This window comes from Chelonoidis abingdonii, chromosome 26, assembly GCF_003597395.2.
Source record: "Chelonoidis abingdonii isolate Lonesome George chromosome 26, CheloAbing_2.0, whole genome shotgun sequence".
Taxonomy (NCBI): Eukaryota; Metazoa; Chordata; order Testudines; family Testudinidae; genus Chelonoidis; species Chelonoidis abingdonii.
The window spans coordinates 18550979-18571088 of NC_133794.1; the positions used below are offsets into that span (position 1 = coordinate 18550979).

The following is a 20110-nucleotide window of genomic DNA, read 5'->3' on the forward strand; positions in this document are numbered from 1 at the left end:
GGGGCCGGGGGTTGGTGTGTGCAGGTGGGGAGGAGGGATGAGGGGCATTGCCTTAGCCTTCCAGGATCGGGCTGGCTCTCTACTCTCTGAGGGCCTGGCTAGCTGGGCTTCCAGAGAGTGGTTGCCCCACTGCTGCCCATGCCCCTCCCTCCCTCTGCCAGGTCTCCTGTGCCACCTGGATGATGCCTGCGTCAGCAACCCCTGCCATGAGGATGCCATCTGTGACACCAACCCTGTGAATGGCCGGGCCATCTGCACCTGCCCCCCAGGCTTCACTGGGGGGGCCTGTGACCAGGATGTGGATGAGTGCTCTATTGGTGAGGAGGGGCCCACTGCCTTGGCACAGGATTGGGTGGGCCTGGCCCTTTGCTCAGTGATGGGGTGGGGGAGGCTGGTCCAGAGTCAGGGAGGGGCTGGCCTTCTTCTCAGTGTTAGGGTTGGAGTAAGGTTGGCTGGGCCAAGATCGGGGGGAGGGAGATGGAGGCCCTGGCCCTTTGCTCAGTGGTGGGGTTGGGGTGGGAGAAGCTGGGCCAGGATGCTGGGAGCGGGCTGGTGGCTGGAGGCCTGGCCCTTTGCTCAGTGATGGGGTGGGGAGGCCTGGCTGGGATTGGGGTGAGGCAGGGGTTTGGAGGGTCTGGCCCCAGCCCCATCTGTGACCTGGCCACATCCCTGCAGGTGCCAATCCATGTGAGCACTTTGGCCGCTGTGTGAACACGCAGGGCTCCTTCCAGTGCCAGTGCGGGCGCGGCTATACTGGTCCCCGCTGTGAGACTGACATCAACGAGTGCCTGTCCATGCCCTGCCAGAACGATGCCACCTGCCTCGACCGCATTGGGGAGTTCACCTGCATCTGCATGGCGGGTGAGCACTCACCCCGCCCCCTGCATTGCCTGTGGGATGCCCAGCTCTGCCTGCCCCAGAACAGCTGAACTGCAGCCCTGGAGCCCTTGGGGATTTGTGTGCTTGGGGGCTGGGTCCCTGCCTTGAGGGGAGACTGGATCTACACCCTTCCCCCCCACCACTCTTGAGAACAGCCTGTGTCTAGGAGCACCAGATCGCCTGAGGAACGGGGGCCAGTTTATCCCTCAAGATACCAAATGCTGGTTAAGTGATTGTGAAGTTGACTAGGAGCCAGGACTCCTGAGCTCTATCCCCAGCTCTGGGAAGGGAGGGGAGTCTGGTGGTTAGAGCAGGGCAGACTGGGAGCCAGGACTCCTGGGTTCTCTCCCCAGCTAGGGGAGGTGAGCATTGTGCTTTTGCTCCAGGGGCTGGCTGGCCTGAGTATCTGGGAATGAGATGTGATTCTGATCTCCTGCCCCTGAGGGCAGGTGCAAGGCTTCACCTTCTACCACCACCTCACAGTGAGTTTGTGCCCAGTGCCCAGTGGGATGGGAACCTGGGTCCCCTGCCCTGTATCCCAGCTGGCTCTAGCCAGCCCCAGCTGAGAGGCCAGGGCTGGATGAGCATTGGGTGCCCCTCTGTGACAGGGTTCTCCATGGGCAGAGCCCAGCCTGCATTCCTCTCCTGTCCAGAGCAGGGAATCCTGGCTTGGCTCGGCTCCCACTGGGAGCCGTTGGGAAGCCCAGGCAGTTGGGGTGAGGGCCCCTCCCCTGGCGGCAGATGGCAGGATCCCAGGGGCCGGGCCTGGCAGGGAAGGATGCCGTGCTTAATTTGGAATGAAAGAGGTGCCAGGGCTCAAGCATAACAGATGTGGCAAGCCCAGAGGTGCCGGGGCTCTGAGCTCCAAAGCCCTGGCACAAGTTAAGCACTGAAAGGCTGGCTGTGGAGCCAGCTCCTCACCCGGAGGTGCTGGAGGGGCAGGGGGTGCGTAGCCGGCAGCCAGACGGTGGGAGTGCAAGGCTGTGCCTGGAATACTAATGGGGCACGGGGGAGGCCTGCGCGGGGCTGGACTGCTCCTTTTTGTCTCCCCGCTACCCCCTGTGGGGAGGAATCTTCCCTTCATTAATTTCAGCCCTTTGTGAGGCTGGTTGGGAGGAGGGGCAGTGCCGGCACAGCACTCGCCAGGGCACTGGGCCCTCTCCCCGAGTCCAGCACCCTGGTGCTCTGCTGTTCCGTGCTGGTGCCTGGGCATCCTGATGGGATGGGGGCCGCACAGGCCCCTTGTGGAGCAGGAGGATGAAGGAGTGATAGTGCCTCTGCCCCGATGCCTGCGCCGGTGATGTGGGGACCAGGGAATGGGCACAAAACCAACCCGTGGACTCCACATGCCGGCTGCCTGGCTGCTCCAGGAGCCACTCACATCACTCAGCTCAGAGCATGGAGCAGGGTTCAGTGCTCTCCTAGTTCTGGGCAAGTCGAGACTCCTGAGTTCTGTCCCCAGCTCTGGGAGGGGTGTGGGGTCTAGTGGGTAGAGCAGAGGGGCCTGAGAGCCAGGACTCCGGAATGCTGTCTCCCCAGCCCTGCCACTGACCGGCCTGGGCCCTTGGGCGAGTGTTTCACCTCTGCACTCTCCCTGTGCTTGAAGTACCTGAACCAGGCAGCAACAGTGCCCCGGCCCTTCCCCGCTAAACAATGGAGTTTTGTAGGGGACCCACTGCCCCACAACCAGCAGTACTGGCAGCCCTGAGCTGGGTGTGTCCATGGGGCAGAGCTGGGGTCGGGGTGGGGCCTGGATAGTGAGCTGGGGGGATAACAGTTTAGGAGCCCCCAGGTCCCCTCCATTCACAGCTAGGGCAGCCCAGCCATCGGGAGCTCTGCCACGCTGAGGCTGGAGGGTGCTCTGGGCCTGCCCCAGATCTGTGGGCCCAAAGGCACTGGAATTTATGGGGAAAGGGGGTTCCCAGATTTTAATGGGGGCTGGGGGGGCAGGAATTCCCAAATGCATTGTGGTCTCCCCACCACACAATCTGTTGCTTCCCCTGACCCATGGCAGTGCCCTGCCCCCACATAGCCTGCCACCTCCTCTGCCCCATGATGCTGCCCTCCTTCCACATAGCCTGCTGCCTCCTCATGGCACTGCCCTGCCCCCACGGAGCCTGCCACCTCCTTGCCTCCCCTGCCCCATGGCACTGCCCTGCCCCCACGGAGCCTGCCACCTCCTCGCCTCTCCTGCTCCATGACGCTGCCCTGCCCCCACATAGGGTGGGGAGACCACAATGCATTTGGGAATTCCTGCAGGAGGAGCTGTAGTCCCAGGGGGCAGGGCCCTCCGGCCATATAGGAGTAGCCTGTCCATGGGGTGAGGTCACAGCTCTGGTGGAAACCAGGTCTGCTGAGTCCCAAGAGGGAGATGGCAGGGCTGGCTCCACTCTCCATAGCCTGGGCAACCCCTGCTCCCTCAGACTGCTGTGTCTTGCTGCCCCAGCTCTTCTCCCCCTCCTCCCCGGAGACACATTGCCCCTCAACAGTGCCCTCTCCTGTCCCAACCCACATGGGGCAAGAACTCCCACTGCTGCAGCCTGTGTCCGTCGTCATCCCCCCAACCCGTAGGGGGATCCCACTGCCCTAGTGATGGAACCCCCTGTGGTAATGGGCTTACTCCAGACCCCCCACCCATAGCCTCTCTGCGCCATGGTGAAGCTCTGACACCACACAATCTGTTGCTTCCCCTGACCCATGGCAGTGCCCTGCCCCCACATAGCCTGCCACCTCCTCTGCCCCATGACGCTGCCCTCCTTCCACATAGCCTGCTGCCTCCTCATGGCACTGCCCTGCCTCCACAGAGCCTGCCACCTCCTCGCCTCCCCTGCCCCATGGCACTGCCCTGCCCCCACGGAGCCTGCCACCTCCTCGCCTCTCCTGCTCCATGACACTGCCCTGCCCCCACGTACCCTGCCACCTCCTCGCCTCCCCTGCCCCATGGCACTGCCCTACCCCCACGTACCTTGCCACCTCGTTGCCTCCCCTGCCCCATGACGCTGCCCTCCCTCCACAGAGCCTACCACCTCCTCGCCTTCCCTGACCCATGGTGCTGCCTTGCCCCCACAGAGCGTGCCACCTCCTCGCCGCCTCTACCCCATGATGCTGCCCTGCCCCCACATATCTTGCCACCTCCCCTGCCGCATGCCGCTGTCTGCTGCACGTGGCCCCTGCAAGCAGCCTCGCTCCTGGCCCAAGGAGCTCTTCTGCCCCTGCCCCGTTTCTAATGCTCCCTCTGGGTTCTGGCTGCAGGGTTCAGCGGCACGTTCTGTGAGATCAATGTTGACGAGTGTGACAGCAACCCCTGTGTCAATGGCGGGGTCTGCCGGGACGGCGTCAATGGCTTCACTTGCACTTGCCCCTCTGGTAAGTCTGGCTCCTCCTGGGGCCATGGGCAGGCACAGAGCTCCCAGTGCGGCCTGGCTGGGTTCTTCCTGGGGCCATGGGCTGGGGGCAGGCACCCGGGCTCCTCCTGGGGCTGAGGACTGGGCCCATGAAAGTGCCCCGGGCTGGACAGGCTGGGCCCAGGAGCAAGGGGCCCTGTGGCCCTGTGGAGCAGAAGGGAGGGAGCACTCGCTGGGGAAGCATAACATCCTCCCCCCCCCCCCCCCCCCAACGCCCCCTGCACGGCTTCTTTCACCCTGAAGGCCACCTCTTGCGGGGCTGATGGACAGCCAGGCCGTGGCTCTCCCTGCTGACTGGGGACAATGGCACCTTTGTTCTCTTGGGGCTGCCTCCTCTGCTGGCACACAGCCCCCTGAACCCAATTTACATGTGGGGCAGACGCTGGTGATGGGGATGGGAGGGGAGCTGGCCTGCCCCATTGCTGGGCCCAGTGCGGAGCCTGTACCATGGTCCTGCACAGCACCTGCCTCTAGGACAGGATGCTCCCACCCAACTCACTCGCAGATCCACAAAGCTCACACCCAGCCCCTCCCCAAAGCCCTTCTCCCGCTCCCACACAGACCCTATACTCTATCCTGGAGCCCTGCCCCCCTCCCCACCCCCAGAGCCTGGACCCTGCCCCGAGTCCCTCTCTCCTCCCACCCCTGGACCCTGTGTCCCATCCCAGAGCTCCTCTTCTGCACCACCCCCGGAACCTGCACCCCCCAACCCACCCCAGCTCCTCTCCTGTCCCACCCCCGCTCCTGGACCCTGCACCCCGCTGCATTGCTGGGGCCTGCATCCCCAACTTGGAGCTTACCTTCCCCCACCACTGTGGCCTACTCCCTGACCACAGCATATCCCTGTCCCCCTTACTCCTGTGGCATCCCCTCCCCCCAGCCCCTTTGTCCACTTGGCCCCTTGCTGTCACCCAATCCTGAGCTGGATGCTTTGCCTGAAGTTGCTCCAAGCTGCACCCCACTCCCGATCTGCAGATGACAGGGCACCCTTGTAGCTCCTTGATACGGGGCTGCCCCTCACCGCCACAATGCCCCCCAGGTACAGAATGGGCTGCCCCTACTCACCCCCAGATTTGCCTGGCTAATCCTCCCTCACTCGGCTGCGTCTGAGAGCACAGCCCAGGAAACATCCGGTGGGGAGTGGGGGCTCCATGGGGAGGCAGTGCAGGGCCCCAGCATACGTTTGAGCCCTCTGCCTCTCTGTGCCCAGGCTTCTCCGGTTCCATGTGCCAAATCGACATTGACGAGTGCGCCAGCACGCCCTGCCAAAACGGTGCCAAGTGCATGGATCGGCCCAACGCCTATGAGTGCCGCTGCACTGAGGGTGAGTGAGGGCTGGCGCCGAGACCTGGGTGCTCCGTGGCCTCAGCGCAGGCTGGGCAGCTTGTCCCCCAGGGGCCACAATAGTTCTTCCCATCAGCAGAGGGCAGCGGTCCCCATAGCACCCCCATTCCCAGGTGTGGCTAGGGTCCCCACCCAGCAGTCTGGGGAAGACACTGCAGCTGCACCCCCAAACATGAGACGGTCAGGGGTACATCTGTATTAAACAAGTATTTGTGGTGCCCGGGGAGGGGGAGCCAGTGCCAAGACTGGGACTCACCTATCAGCCACACTCTATGGGGGCTCCCCTTGCCCCATCGACACCCCCTCCCCTCACAGCATGGAAGATGGAGAGCCAGGTCTGGCAATGTGTGGGACCAGTTGCCTGCACTGGGGACTCCCACAGGCCTGTGGCTGGGGTCACATTCCATGGATCTGGGCTGTTCAGGGCCCTCCGGCATCTGGAGACGGGACAAGAATGGAGCTGCTGGAGTCTGTCCTATGTGGACATCCCCTCCCCAGCAGGCGGGGGTGGTGCTACCCACATGCCATGTGGCTGCGGGGCACTCGGGCCACACCAGCATCACAGAAACCTGGCACTGCCCACCCTTCCCTTCCCTCCGCTCCCACCCCCAGGCTTCGAGGGTACGCTGTGCGAGAAGAACATTGACGACTGCTCACCTGACCCCTGCCACCATGGAACTTGCCTGGATGGCATCGCCAGCTTCACCTGCTCCTGTGCTGCCGGCTACACCGGCTACCGCTGTGAGAACCAGCTCAATGAGTGCCACAGCAGCCCCTGCCAGCACGGGGGCAAGTGCATCGACCGCATCAACAAGTACCAGTGCAACTGCCTGCCAGGCACCTCAGGTGGGGGCAGGGCTGGGGGCCTGCGTCACGCTGGCCAGGTCTGTGGCCCCACCTCACCCCCTCCTCCCACCCTTAGGATTCACAGCCTCTTTCCTTTCCAGAGGCGCACTGTGCCCCACCTCACCCCCAGGGGTGCACAGTGCCCCTCCTCTGCATCCCCAGGGTCCACAGCCCCTTCCCTCCCCACCCCAGGGTGCACTGTGCTCCTTCCCGCTATGTGCCTATGCTGCCCCCCTCACTCCCCTCTAGGTCCATGGCCTCTCCCTCCCCTGGGTCCTCTGGCTTCCATTACCCCCAACCCTAGGACATGCACTACCCCCACCTCAGAACACACCATGCCTCCCATCCCCAATCCCAGGCTGCGTCCGCTGCCCCTTCTCTCCCCGGCTCCCCTCGCTCCCACCTGCCTAGCCCTGGGGCATGTGCTGTCCCCAGGAATACGTTATTCCCCCAGCTTCCTTTCTGCTGCTCCTGCCCTCCCAGCCCACAAGCCCTGCTCTGGCCAGGCCATGGGGCTGAGGGTTCCCCGCGTGCTGTGGGGTGCTGCCGGTGGCTGGCTGGCGCAGATGTAAGGTGGCCCCTCTCCCCAGGTGTGAACTGCGAGGTGAACTTTGACGACTGTGCCAGCAACCCCTGCGACTACGGCGTCTGCCGCGACGGCATCAACCGCTACGACTGCATCTGCAAGCCCGGCTTCACAGGTGGGGCAGGGACGGGGCCCAGCTCCAGGGAGTCCTGGCTCTAGGGGGTGGAGTTGGGGTCCTGTGACCCTGATTCTGAGAGGATGGGGATGCGGGGGGCTGGCTCTAGGGGGTTGTTTGGGGTGGGGCCTAACTCTGGGGTGGTGGGGCCCTAGCTCTGTGGGGGTGAATGGGGGGTGGGAACAGGGCCCCATGACTTGCCTCTGGGGGGTGGGGCCCTGGTGTTGGAGGGTTGGGCAGGAGTGGGCAGGCAGGGGTGGCTCCAGGCACCAACGCAGCAAGCGCATGCCTGGGGCGGCAAGCTGGTGGAGGGTGTGGCGTCGGTCGTCTTGAGGGCGGCAGTCAGGGAGCCTTTGGCAGCGTTTCTGCAGGAGGTCTGCTGGGCCCGCGGCCTTGGCGGCAATTCGGTGGTGAGTACTCTGAAGGCATGGAACCGGTAGATCACCCACAGAACCATCGCCGAATCCGCTTGACGGGGACGGACCTCTGGCAGAAACACCACCGAAGGCTCCCTAACTGCCATGCTTGGGGCGGCAAAACCTCCTGGGGGTGGGGTCTTGGCTCTGGGGGGTTGTGGTGGCTAGGCCATGGGGTACCCTGGGGCGAGCCATACGCCGTCTCCATGCCAAGCGGGCGTGTCTCATAGGGCCCCTGTGCAACGTGGAGATCGACGAGTGTGCGTCCAGCCCCTGCCAGAATGGCGGCACCTGCCTGGACGGCAAGAACGGCTTCACCTGCCTCTGCCCTGAGGGCTTCCACGACCCCCACTGCTACTCCGAAGTGGATGAGTGCAGCAGCAGCCCCTGCGTGCACGGAGCCTGCCGCGACGACATCAACGGGTGAGAGAGCACTGCCTCCACCCGCTCTGCCCCTGCCCCGCCCTGACTGTCCCTGCCCTCCCCCGACCTGCCTTGCCTGCATCCGCCCTCCCTGCCCACGTCCGCCTGCCTTGCCCCAACCCTGCCCTGCCGGCATCTGTCCTGCCCACGTCTGCTCACCCTTCCCCCACCCTGCCCTGCCCCAACATGCCCTACCTGCGTCCACCCTCCCTGCCCTGCCCAGCCCTGCGTCTGCCCCACCCTGCCTGCATCCACTCACCCTGCCCAGCCCCCCGCCCCACCCTGTCCTGACTTGCCCCGCCCTGGCTGCGTCCCCCCAGCCCTGCCCTGCATTGTCCCCATAGTGCTTCGACCTGACCTGCCCCCGCCCCGCCCTGGGCTGCGTCCGCCCAGCCCTGCCCCGCCCGACCTGCCCCGTCCCACCTGCCTGCATCCGCCCACCTTTCCCCACCTGTGACCGCCTTGCGCTGCCCCCACCCAGTCTGCCCCCAGCCTTGCCCTCCCTCCGGGGACACTTGCCCTGCTTCAATCTGCCTGCATTTGCCTGCCCTGCCCTGCTTGCGTCCGCCGCCCCCTGCCCTGCCCCCATCCCGCCCTGCCTGTGTCTGCCCATCCTGCCATGTTCTCGACCTGCCCTGTCCTCACCCTGTCCTGCTTGCCCCTGCCCCACCCTGCCCTGCCCACTCTGTGGCCAGTGCTCCGCCGCCTGCCCTGCCCAACCTGGGGAGCAGTGCTGGGCCCACCCGCCTGCCGTGCCCAACCTGGGGGCAATGCTGCATCTGCCCACACTGGGGGCATTGCTGCACCTGCCTGTTCTGCCCGTGCCCGCCCTACCCTTCCCATCTGGGGGCAGCACTGCCCCTGCCTGTCCTGTTCTGTTCTTGCATGCCCTGTGGGCAGCACTGCGCCCACCCACCCTTCTCTGCCCATCCCGGGAGCAGTGATGCACTTGTCCTCTCTGCCAGGGGGAGCCCCTGGACCTAGCAGCCCCATCCCAGTGATTGCTGTGTGGTGCCAGTTCCCCAGAGAGCCCTGGATGCACAGAGTGGGGTCCCCATGGGGCAGGACCTGCACTGACGCCCCTCCCCCACAGGTACAAATGTGAGTGCGAGCCGGGCTGGGCTGGTACCAACTGTGACCTGAACAAGAACGAGTGTGAGTCCAACCCCTGCCAGTTCGGGGGCACCTGCACTGACTATGTCAACGGCTACCGCTGCAAGTGCAAGGAGGGCTTCCAGGGTATGTGCCTCCGCATCCCACCTCCCCGTCCAGTCCCCCTCTCCCTCCCCCCAACTGACCATCTGTCTCCCTCCCAGGGACCTACTGCCAGACAAACATCAATGACTGCCTCTCCAGCCCCTGCCTCAACAAGGGCACCTGCATCGACGCCATCGCCAGTTATACCTGCCTCTGTGACCTGCCCTACACAGGTGGGGCCGTGTCCATTGTGGGGAGAACAGGGTGCCCGGGCCAAGTGGGGAGGGCCTGTTTCTGGGAGCCAGGAGGGCTGGGGGTGTCCCTGTGGTTTGGGGGTAGGGGATTCCTGTGGTTCGGGTGGGTGCCAGGCCAGGTGGAATGAGCGTGTGTGTGTGTGGGGGGGGGTTTCCTGTGGTTCTAGGAGGTGTGCTGGGGTAGGGTGGGGGGTCCCTATGGTTCTGAGTGGAGTGGGGATTCCTGTGGTTCTGGAGGGAACAGGGGTCACCATGGTTCTGGGAGGTGTGCTATGGTGGGTGGGTGTCCCTGTGGTTCTGTGGTATGTAGTGGGATGTGGGGGGTGTCTCCGTGTTTCTGACAGGTGTGCTGTGGTGGGCGGGGGTCCTTGTGGTTCTAGGGTGTGTGGTGGGGCCAGGGGGGGTGGGTCGATGTGGTTCTGGGATGGGTGGTGGTGGGGGGTCTCCATGGTTCTGGCAGGTGTGCTGTGGTGGGTAGGGGTCCCTATGATTCTGGGATGGTTGGTGGGGCCAGGTGTGTTGGTTGCTGTGGTTCTGGGGTGGGTGGTGGTGGGTGTCTCCGTGGTTCTGGCAGGTGTGCTGTGGTGAGTGGGGGTCCCTGTGATTTTGGAGTGTGTGGTGGGGCCAGGGGGGTGGGTCGCTGTGGTTCTGGGGTGGATGGTGGGGGGCGGTCTCCGTGGTTCTGGCAGGTGTGCTGTGATGAATGGGGGTCCCTATGATTCTGGGGTGTGTGGTGGGATGGGGGGGTGTCTCTGTGGTTCTGGCAGGTGTGCTGTGGTGGGTGGGAGTCCCTATGATTCTGGGGTGTGTGGTGGGATAGGGAGGTGTCTGTGGTTCTGGCAGGGGACAGCACTACCCCATCAGAACACACCATGCCTCCCTCCCAATCCCAGGGCTGCAGTTCGCTGTGCCCCTCCTTCTCCCGGCTCCCCTCGCTGCCCACCTGCCTAGCCCATGGGGGCATTTGCTTCCCCAGGAATACGTTATCCCCCAGCTTCCTTTCTGCTGCTCCTGCCCTCCCAGCCCACAAGCCTCTGCTCTGGGCCAGGCCATGGGGCTGAGGTTCCTGACTGCTCATGTGCGTGACTCGACGGTGCTGGCTGGCGCAGATGTAAGGTGGCCCCTCTCCCCGCTAGGTGATGTGAATGCGAGGGTGAAACTTTGAGACTGTTGTGGCGCACGCGACCCTTGGCGACTGACGGCGTTCCTGCACGCGACGCATCCAACCGCTTTACGACTGCATCTGCAAGCCTGCTTCACAGGGTGGGCAGGGACGGCGGCCAGCTCCAGGAGTCCTGGCTCTTAGGGCGGTGGAGTTAGGGTCCTGTGACCCTGATTCTGAGAGGATGGGGATGCGGGGGCTGGACTCTAGGGGTTTTGGGGTGGGCCTAACTCTTGGGGTGGTGCGCCCTACGTCTGGTGGGGGGTGAATGGGTGGGAACAGGCCCCATGACGTTGCCTCCTGGGGGGTGGGCCTTGGTGTCTGGAGGGTGGGCAGATGCAGCAGGCAGGGTGGTCCAGCCACCAAGCGCAGCAAGGCGCATGCCTGGTCGGGCAAGCTGGTGGAGGTGTGGCGTCGGTCGTCTTAGAAGGCGCAGTGCCAGAGGAGCCTTTAGGCAGGCGTTTCTGCAGGAGGTTCTGCTGGCCCGCGCACTTGCCGGCAATTCGAGTGGTGTGAGTACTTTGAAGGCCTGGAACGGTAGATCACCCACCAGAACCATCGCTCGAATCCGCTTGACGGGACGGACCTCTGGCAGTAAAACACCACCGAAGTCCCTGAACTGCATGCTTGGTGGCGGCAAAAACCTCCTCGGGGTGGGTCTTGGCTCTGGGGGGTTGTGGTGGCTAGCCATGGGTACCCTGGGCGAGCCATACCCGTCTCCCATGCCAAGCGGGCGGTCTCATAGGGCCCTGTGCAACCGTGGAACGATCGAACGGTGTGCGTCCGCCCCTGCTCAGATGCGGCACCTGCGCTGACGCAAGAACGGCTTCACCGCCTCTGCCCCTTGGAGGGCTGTCCACACCCCCCACTGCTACTCCGAAGGTGGATGATGCGAAGCCTCAGGCAGCCCCTGGCGTGCACGGAGCCTTGGGCCCCGCGGACGACCATCAACGGTGAGAGAGCACTGCCTCACCCGCATCTGCCGCCCTGCCCCGCCCTGACTGTCCCTGCCCTCCCCCGACCTGCCTTGCCTGCATTCCGCCCTCCCTGCCCACGTCCGCCATGCCTTGCCCAACCCCTGCGCCCTGCCGGGCATCTGTCCTGGCCCACGCTCTGCTCACCCTTCCCCCACCCTGCCCTGCCCCAACATGCCCCTACCTGCGGTCCACCTCCCTCCCTGCCCCAGCCCTGGTGTCTTGCCCCCACTGCCTGCTCCACCACCCTGCCCAGGCCCGCCCGCCCCACCGTGTCCTGACTTGCCCCGCCCTGGGCTGCGTCCCCCCAGCCCTGCCCTGCATTGTCCCCATAGTTGCTTGCGACCTGACCTGCCCCCGCGCCCGCCCTGGCTGCGTCCGCCCAGCCCTGGCCCCGCCCCACCTGCCCCGTCCCACCTGCCTGCATCCGCCCACCTTCCCCCACCTGTGACCGCCTTGCGCTGACCCCCACCCAGTTGCCCCCAGCCTTGCCCTCCCTCCGGGGACACGTTGCCTGCTTTCAATCTGCCTTGCATTTGCACTGGCCCTGCCCTGTGCGTCCGCCGCCCCCTGCCCTGCCCCCATTCCGCCTGCCTGCTGTCTGCCCATCCTGCCATGTTTCCGACCTGCCCTGTCCTCACCCTGTCCGGCTTGCCCCTGCCCCACCCTGCCCTGCCCACTCTTGGCAGTGCTCCGCCGCCTGCCCCATGCCCAACCTTGGGGAGCAGTGCTGGCCACCCCGCCTGCCTCGTGCCCAACCTGGGGGCAATGCTGCATCTGCCCACATCTGGGGGCATTGCTGCACCTGCTGTTCTGCCCTGGCCCGCCTCACCCTCCCGATCTGGGGGAGCACTGCCCCTGCCTGTCCTGTTCTGTGTGTTGCATGCCTTGGCAGCACTGCGCCCATCCAACCGCCTTCTCGCCCATCCCGGGAGCAGTGATGCACTTGTCCTCTTCTGCCATGGGGAGCCCCTGACCTAGCAGCCCCATCCAGTGGATTGCTTGTGTGCCAGATTCCCCAGAGAGCCCTGGATGCACAGAGTGGGCGTCCCCATTGGGGTTCGGACCTGCATCTGACGCCTCTTTTCCCCCACAGATTACAAATGTGAGTGCGAGCCGGGCTGCTGGCTGCGTACCAACTGTACGTTTTGACTGAACAAGAACATGTGTGGAGCCAAGTCTCCCTGGCCAGTTCTGTGGGCACCGTGTTCACGTGACTATGTCAACGAGGGCTTACCGCTGCTAATGCTAAGGAAGGGCTCCATGGTTGGATGTGCTGCTCGCGATCCCACCTCCCCGTGCCAGCCTCCCTCTTCTCTCCTCCCCAATCTGGTAAGGCATCTAGGTCTTTCCGTTTCGCAGATCGGTGGACTGCCATATTAAACATCAATGACTTGGGCCTCTGGCTCTATGCCCTTGCGCATCTACGAATTGGTGGCCCTGCATCGTTCGACCAATCGGCCTAGTTATGTAATACCTGCGTTCTCTGTGATCGGCTGTCGTCCTTTTACACAAAGGTGGTGGGTCTGTGTGTTCGATTGTGGGTAGAAGACGAGTATTCTGCGCGGGCCCAAGTTGGTTGGCATGAGGGCCTGTTTCGTTGAGTCTATTGAAGGCTGGAGGTGTCACTCTGTGGTTTGGGCAGGTGTAGGGGATTCCTGTGTGGGGTTCGGGTTTTTGTGTGGTTTTTGGCCATGCTCAGGTTGAATATGGGATGCGTGTGTTTTTGGTGGTTCTTCTGTGGTGTGTTGTGATATAATGGTGTTCGTTGGCGTCTGTGAATGTAGGCTTGTGTGTGTCGTGTAGGTGTGGGTATCCTGTTGTGTTGGGTTCTAGGAGGGGATGTGGCTGGTGTAGATCTGGTATTTGTGTCTGTGGCGCGAGGTTGTTAGTGGGTGGTGGGGGTCCTATTGGGTGTCTGAGTGAGAGTGGTGATTCCTGAGTGGTTTCTGCCGAGGGGTACAGGGGTCACCATGTTGCTGGGAGTGCTGTGGTGGGTGGTGTTGCTATGGTGTGGGGTTGGGTTATGCCCCTGTGGTGTCTGTCGGGGTTATTGTGTAGTGGATTTTGGGGTGAGGTGTCTTTCCGTGTTTGCTATTCAGGTGTGCATCTATGTGGTGGCGGGTGGAGGGTGTTGGGAGGTGCGCTTGTGGGGTGTAGTAGGTGTGTGTTGGGTGCCGAGGGGGGGGGTGGAACTCGGAAGTTGTTGGTTGGGTTTGTTATGGAGGTTGTGTTGATCTTTGTGGGTGCATTTTCTTCTATGGTTTTTAAGTGTGCGTTGTTGGGTTGGTAGGTGAAGGTCCCGTTTATGATTCTGTTGTGTCTTTTTAATAGGTTTGGTTGCGCCAAGGTGTATATGTGTGGAGATGTGGCTGTTGGTTATGCTTGGGTGAGGGGGGTGTTGGGTAAGTGTCTGTGCTCTGGAGTGTGGTGATCTTCTTCTCGTGGTTTGCTGGCTAGTGTGTGATGGCTGGTTGGTGTATAGTGTGGTTTGTTTTGTCCCTTTGAGTGTTATGGTACGTGGATAGGTAAGTGGTAGTGGTGACCATGTTGGGTGTCTGGTGTTCGCGTGGGTCTGTTGGTGTGATGGTGTGGGTCTTGGCGTGTTTATTCCGTTCTGGTAATCTAGGCAGTGTCGTGGTGTGGTGTCAGAGTGTTAATTCGTGTTTTCCTCTTATTGGGATTCTTGTGGTGTGTTGTTTTTTTGGGTGCTTCTGTGAAGGAGTGGGGTTGGGGGGTGTCTGCGTCGGGTTGCTGGGGCACGTTTGTGGCTGATGTGGGTGGGTGTAGTGCCCTATTTGAGTTCTGTTAGTTGTGTGGTGAGATGGTGATTGTCGGTGGTTCTGAGCGAGTGGTGTTGTCGGTGGTGTTGTTTGTTTATCATGCTTTTTGTGGTTCTGGTTTTTCGAGGTTGATTGATTAGCAGGTTTTGGTGGTTTTTGTTTTTTTTCTGATGAGATTTTCTTTGTTGTTTTGTGTAGTCGTTGATGTGTGCTGGCGGTCCTATATTCGATTTTTGAGAGGGTGTTGTGTAGGGGTGTTGGTTGTATGATTAGGTGGGTGTGTCTAGCTATAGAGTTGTCAGGTGTTTTAGTCTGTGCTGTAGGTGGTTTGGTTTGGGGGTTGGCTTGTGGTTTGTTTGGGTGATTTAATTTTCTTTCTTTTTGGTTTTTTTTTGGTTCAGCTTTGGGTTGTTTTTGGACTTTTTTATGTCTTTTTTTCTGGTGGGAATTTGGTGGGTTTTGTCGTCTCCGTGTGTTTTCTGCAAGTGTGCTTGTGGTTGGGTGGGTGGTGTCGCCTGTGGTGTTTCTGAGTGGGTGATTTGGTGGTTATGCGGAGTAGGGTGTCTTTTGGGTTCTGGCATGGGTTCTTGAAGCGATTTGCCTGTTGGTGGTGTGTAGTGGAATCGCTGTGGTTCTTGAGGGGGTGTTGTTGGTTGTTTGAGGGGTCTCCGTTGTTCTGGCAGGATGTTGCGTGGTGTGTGGCAGTGGGTGTTGGTGGGTCCTGTGTTCTTGTAAGAGGTGTGGTGGTATGATGTGTTTTGTTGTTCTGGTCTCGTGGGTTAGGTTTGTTCCTTGTCTATGGTGTGCTGTGTGTGGGTTATGGTGCGGGGCTCGCTTTGTGGCTGGTTCTGAAGTTTCGTGTGTGGGGTGTGGTGGAGGTGCTTCGTTTGTTTCTTGTTGATATCTGTCAGATGTTGCTGTTATGTTGGTGTGGGAGCTGTTGGTGTTACGGCGTGGTGTGTGAGAGGTGTGGTGTGGTGGGTGGGGGTCCCGTGGGCTGGTATCTTTGGCAGGTGTTGGCTGTAAGGTGGTTGTGTGGTGTCCTGCTCTTGGGGTGGTGTTTGAGGTGGGTGGTGCGTGGAGGCTCCGTGGTTCTGGCAGGTGTGCTGTGATGGGTGGGGGTCGCTGTGGTTCTGAGGTGGGTGGTGGTGGGGGTCTCCGTGGTTCTGGCAGGTGTGCTGTGATGGGTGGGGCTTCCTGTGGTTCTGAGGTGTGTGGTTGGGGGTGGGGAGGTCGTTGTGGTTCTGGGACTCATGGCAGGGCAGTTCCTGTGTTGAGCAAGGCCTGTGGCCAGGGCAGAGGCCTCCTGTTGACTCTGGGTGGGAGAGTCGGCACTGCTCTCACCATTGCCCCCTTCTGCCTGCAGGCCGCAACTGCGAGAACGTGCTGACACCCTGCTCCCCTAACCCCTGTGAAAATGGGGGGGTCTGTGACCACACCCCTGACTACGAGGGCTTCACCTGCAGCTGCCCCTCAGGCTGGCAAGGTACCGTCCCTCTGCTCTGCCCCTCCCCTGTGGCCTCCCTGCCCCACCCGCTCTGACCTGTGCCCTTTCCCTCCCTGCCAGGTCAGAGGTGCCACGTGGATGTGAATGAGTGTGACCGGACCCCCTGCCGGAACCGGGGCACCTGCACCAACCTGCACGGCGGGTACAGCTGCACCTGCAGGCCGGGGTACACAGGCACCAATTGTGAGACAGACATTGACGACTGCTCCCCCAGTGAGTGCGGGGGAAGGGTTCATGCGCACTCGTCGGGGTACCGCACACCAGCTTGATTGGCTCTGCCACCCCACAGCCCAGCCAGGGCACCGTACGGAAACCCAGCCCTGCAGGCTGCGGGCGGGGGGCTCGGCAGGGGGCTCTCTCCCCTCGCAGTCCCTGCTGACCCGGTGCCCCAGGGTGGTGCTAGGGGGCGCTGTGCTGTGGAGCAGGAGGCTCAGTACGGGGCACTCTCCCATCGCAGTCCTTGCTGACCCGGTGCCCCAGGGTGGTGCTAGGGGGCACTGTGCTGTGGAGCAGGAGGCTCAGTAGGGGGCACTCTCCCCTCGCAGTCCCTGCTGACCCGGTGCCCCAGGGTGGTGCTAGGGGGCGCTGTGCTGTGGAGCAGGAGGCTCAGTACGGGGCACTCTCCCGTCGCAGTCCCTGCTGACCTGATGCCCCAGAGTGGTGCTAGGGGGTGCTGTGCTATGGAGGAGGGTGCTCAGTAGGGGGTGCTTTCTCCTCGCAGTCCTTGCTGACCCGGTGCCCCAGCATACTGCTAGGGGTGCTGTCCGGCAGGAGCGCTGTTGGAGATTTCCCACCAAGTTCTTGCTGTCCCATCATCCCGCCGTTTCCCATGGGATGCGCTGAAGCTGTCCTGGACAAACCCTTCCCAAGGGCTGACTCTGGGTCTGTCCAGCCTGCTCATGCTGGGTTCTCCTTTCCCTCCTACCCAAGTGACTGGGCAGCAGGGCTGTGGGGCTGGGGAACAGCCGCTGCTCCTTCCCCAGAGGGGGCTGGGTGAGTGAGTGGGGGAAGGGCTCTGGGAATGACAGGAATGTGGGGGTGAATCTCTCCCTGGGGGTGCCTGCCCTGAATGCCCACGGGGGAGGGGAGGCCTGGTTGGAGGCCATGAATTGGCTGAGCTCCTCCGGCCCCTTCTGACACCGCCTCGTGACCCTACCACTTACCTGCCCGCAGACCCCTGCCTGAATGGTGGCTCGTGCCAGGATGGCATCAGCTCCTTCTTGTGCACCTGCCTGCCGGGCTTCACGGGCCCGCGCTGTGCCAGCGAGACCAATGAGTGCCTGAGCAGCCCCTGCCGCAACGGTGCCACCTGCACTGATTATGTCAACAGCTTCACCTGCACCTGCGCCCCAGGCTGGGCCGGCCTGCACTGCGAGCACAACGTGCTGGAGTGCACTGACAGGTGAGTCAGTCCTCCCCCTTCCCCCCCCCCACAACCAGGGACCCTCTTCCATCCCCTGGGCTGGCCTGGCCTGGCCTGCACTTTGGACCGACAGGTGAGTCAGTCCTCCCGCTTCCTCCCTGGACCAGGGACCCCCTCCCATCCCCTGGGCTGGGCCGGTCTGCACTGTGAGCACAACGTGCACGAGTGCACTGACAGGTGAGCCCCCACTCCGACCAGGGACCCCCATCCCATCCCCTGGGCTGAGCACAATGTGCAGGAGTGCACCGACAGGTGAGTCAGTGCCCCCTGACTAGGGACCCCCTCGCATCCCCTGAGCTGGGCTGGCCTGCACTGCGAGCACAAAGTGCACCGACAGGTGAGTCAGTCCTCCCCCTTCCCCACCCCCCGACCAGGGACCCCCTCCCATTCCCTGGGCTGGGCCGGCCCGCACTGTGAGCACAGTGTATAAGAGTGCACCAACAGGTAAGCGTGTCCTCCCCACCCCAAAAGCCTCCCCTGGTCTGCCCTGTGAGCTCAAGGTGCAGGGGTGCACTGACAGGTGAGCCCCAGCCCCCATCAGGGAGCATCCCCATCTCTCTGTCCCCAGAGGACCCCTATCTGCAAGGAGCTTCATCCTTTCAAGGGGAATCTTGCCCCTGGGATTCTTGGCACCAGCTTCCCTCAGCGCTGCCAGGCCCTGACCCCAGCCTGGCCCCAGCCAGTCAGCGCCGGGAACCCTTGAGAGAGTGGTGCCAGGGCGGTGGGGTGGGGTTGGTTGTAAGGGGGCAGGGGACAAACGGGAGGAGTGGGGGTGTTGCTGGGGTCAGGGGTTGTACTGATGGGTGGCGAATGGGGCATCGAGCTAACTGCCTGTGACCCTGCAGCTCCTGCTTCAATGGCGGCACCTGCCTGGATGGAGTGAACTCCTACACGTGCCACTGCCGTGCCGGCTTCACAGGCACCCACTGCCAGCATGAGATCGATGAGTGCCAGTCCCAGCCCTGCCTCAACGGGGGCATCTGCCTGGATGGCGTGGAGTCCTACCGCTGCACCTGCCCCCAGGGCTACACAGGTGCCCAGTGCCAGGTGAGCCCTGCGCTGGGGATGGGTGGTGGCCCGGCGGGGAGGGGCAAGAACACAAGGTCCCAGTGTCTGGGGAGGGTGAACATGAGGCCTGGCATTGTCAGGGGAGCCTGGCCTCGGGCAGGGGAGGAATCCAACAGCCCAGTGCAGTGGGGGGTGGGAGGCAGGGGCCAGGGGCCTGGCCTATGGGGAAGGGGGGGATCCAACACCCAAGTGTGGTTGGGGGCAGGGACCTGGCATTGCTGGAGCCCAGCCAGGACTATATTGGTTCCCCAGGTTGCGTCCCACCAGAGCACATTGTCCCCTAACTCCCCCTCTCTTGCAGACCCTGGTGGACTGGTGCAGGCGCTCGCCTTGCCAGAACGGGGGCCGCTGCATGCAGACGGGCACGGCCCTGACCTGTGAGTGCCCGGGGGGCTGGACTGGCCGCTACTGTGACATTCCCAACGTCTCCTGTGAGGTGGTGGCAGCTCATCGAGGTGAGGGCACCCCTGGGCAGGACTGACCCCCACTGGTCCCTGCCAGGCTGGGCAGGGAGGGGTCTGTCCTTGGCAGGCACCGCCCTCGCTCAGGGATCTGGGTCTCCCGTGCCCTCGAAAGATGTCGGGGGAGTTGGAGGCAGCTATTGCGTGGAGCTGTCAGCTCAAGTATAGCCTGTCCCCTGCCCTGCCCTGCCCCCACTGGGCCCTACTGTCCCAGTCACACCTGCTCCAGCAATGCTCTTGGTACCCCCACAGCTATCCCCAGCTCTGGGAGGGAAGGGGGGGAGGGTCTAGTGGTTAGAGCCGGGGGAGCTGTGAGTCAGGACTCCCGGGTTCTATCCCCAGCTCTGAGAGGGGCTGGGGGAATCTAGTGGTTAGAGCAGCGGGGGCTGACAGCCAGAGTCCCTCTCCTCTCCATGCCGTGGTTTCCCCTGTTGGAGCTGCGCTGGGCCCGTGGGCCGGGCACAAGGCATCAAGTCTCTGTCTGTCTATCTGGGGCAGGGGTCTCCAAGGAACAGGTGTGTCACTACCGGGGCCAGTGTGTCGACGCTGGCAACACCCACTACTGTCTGTGCAAGGAAGGCTACATGGGCAGCTACTGTGAGAGCGAGGTCAACCCCTGCCAGCCCAACCCCTGCCAGCATGGCGCCTCCTGCCACAGCTTCATAGGCAGCTACGACTGTGAGGTGAGCCCCAGGGACGGGGGCTGCACGAAGGGGCTCCAGGCGCTGCCACCGGCTCTAGCCAGGCTGCTAGGGCGGGGAAGCTGCAGGAGTTGTGCGTCCCCTCCCCCACCACGAGGGCAGCTGGGCCAAGGGGATACAGAGCAAGGCACATTCAGATGGGCTTACCTTGGAGCAGGGCAGCCAAGAGTGGTCTGAGCATGGGCCTGGGAGCCAGGACTCCTGGGTTCTGTCTCCGGCTTTGGGAAGGGAGCAGGGTCTAGTGGTTGGAACAGAAGTGCTGGGAGCCAAGATGTCTGGGTTCTATTCCTGGCTCTGGAAGGGCAGTGGGGTCTAGTAGGTGGAAAGGGGGGAGATCTGGGACCAGGACTCCTGGGTTCTGTCCCTGGCTCTGGAAGGGCAGTGGGATCTAGTAGTTGCAATGGGGGCCTGGGAGTCAGGACTCCTGGGTTCTCTTCCTGGCTCTGTTGTTGACAGTTTGTGCTGTGAGGTGAGTCCTCCTCCTCCCCCCGATGTTGCTCCATGGCTCCCCACAGCAGTGGAGAGGGGTTGGTGGTGGCAGCATGCGGCCTTATTTAACCTCTCTGT

At 62.9% G+C, this 20110-nt stretch overlaps 1 protein-coding gene across 1 annotated transcript in view; it reads left to right on the top strand.

The window, feature by feature from the left end:
* The window catches only part of NOTCH3 (notch receptor 3), a 50818-nt gene that overhangs the window by 21149 nt on the left and 9559 nt on the right, over nt 1–20110 (top strand). Inside the window, exons 7-21 of the mRNA XM_032776752.2 lie at nt 162–317; nt 676–861; nt 4132–4245; nt 5494–5607; nt 6240–6473; nt 7064–7174; nt 7821–8013; nt 9107–9252; nt 9330–9443; nt 15750–15869; nt 15951–16103; nt 17064–17292; nt 18159–18360; nt 18683–18836; nt 19341–19525. Of these exons, the coding sequence (XP_032632643.1) occupies nt 162–317; nt 676–861; nt 4132–4245; nt 5494–5607; nt 6240–6473; nt 7064–7174; nt 7821–8013; nt 9107–9252; nt 9330–9443; nt 15750–15869; nt 15951–16103; nt 17064–17292; nt 18159–18360; nt 18683–18836; nt 19341–19525 (2411 nt within the window). The remainder of the gene's footprint in view (nt 1–161; nt 318–675; nt 862–4131; nt 4246–5493; nt 5608–6239; nt 6474–7063; nt 7175–7820; nt 8014–9106; nt 9253–9329; nt 9444–15749; nt 15870–15950; nt 16104–17063; nt 17293–18158; nt 18361–18682; nt 18837–19340; nt 19526–20110) is intronic.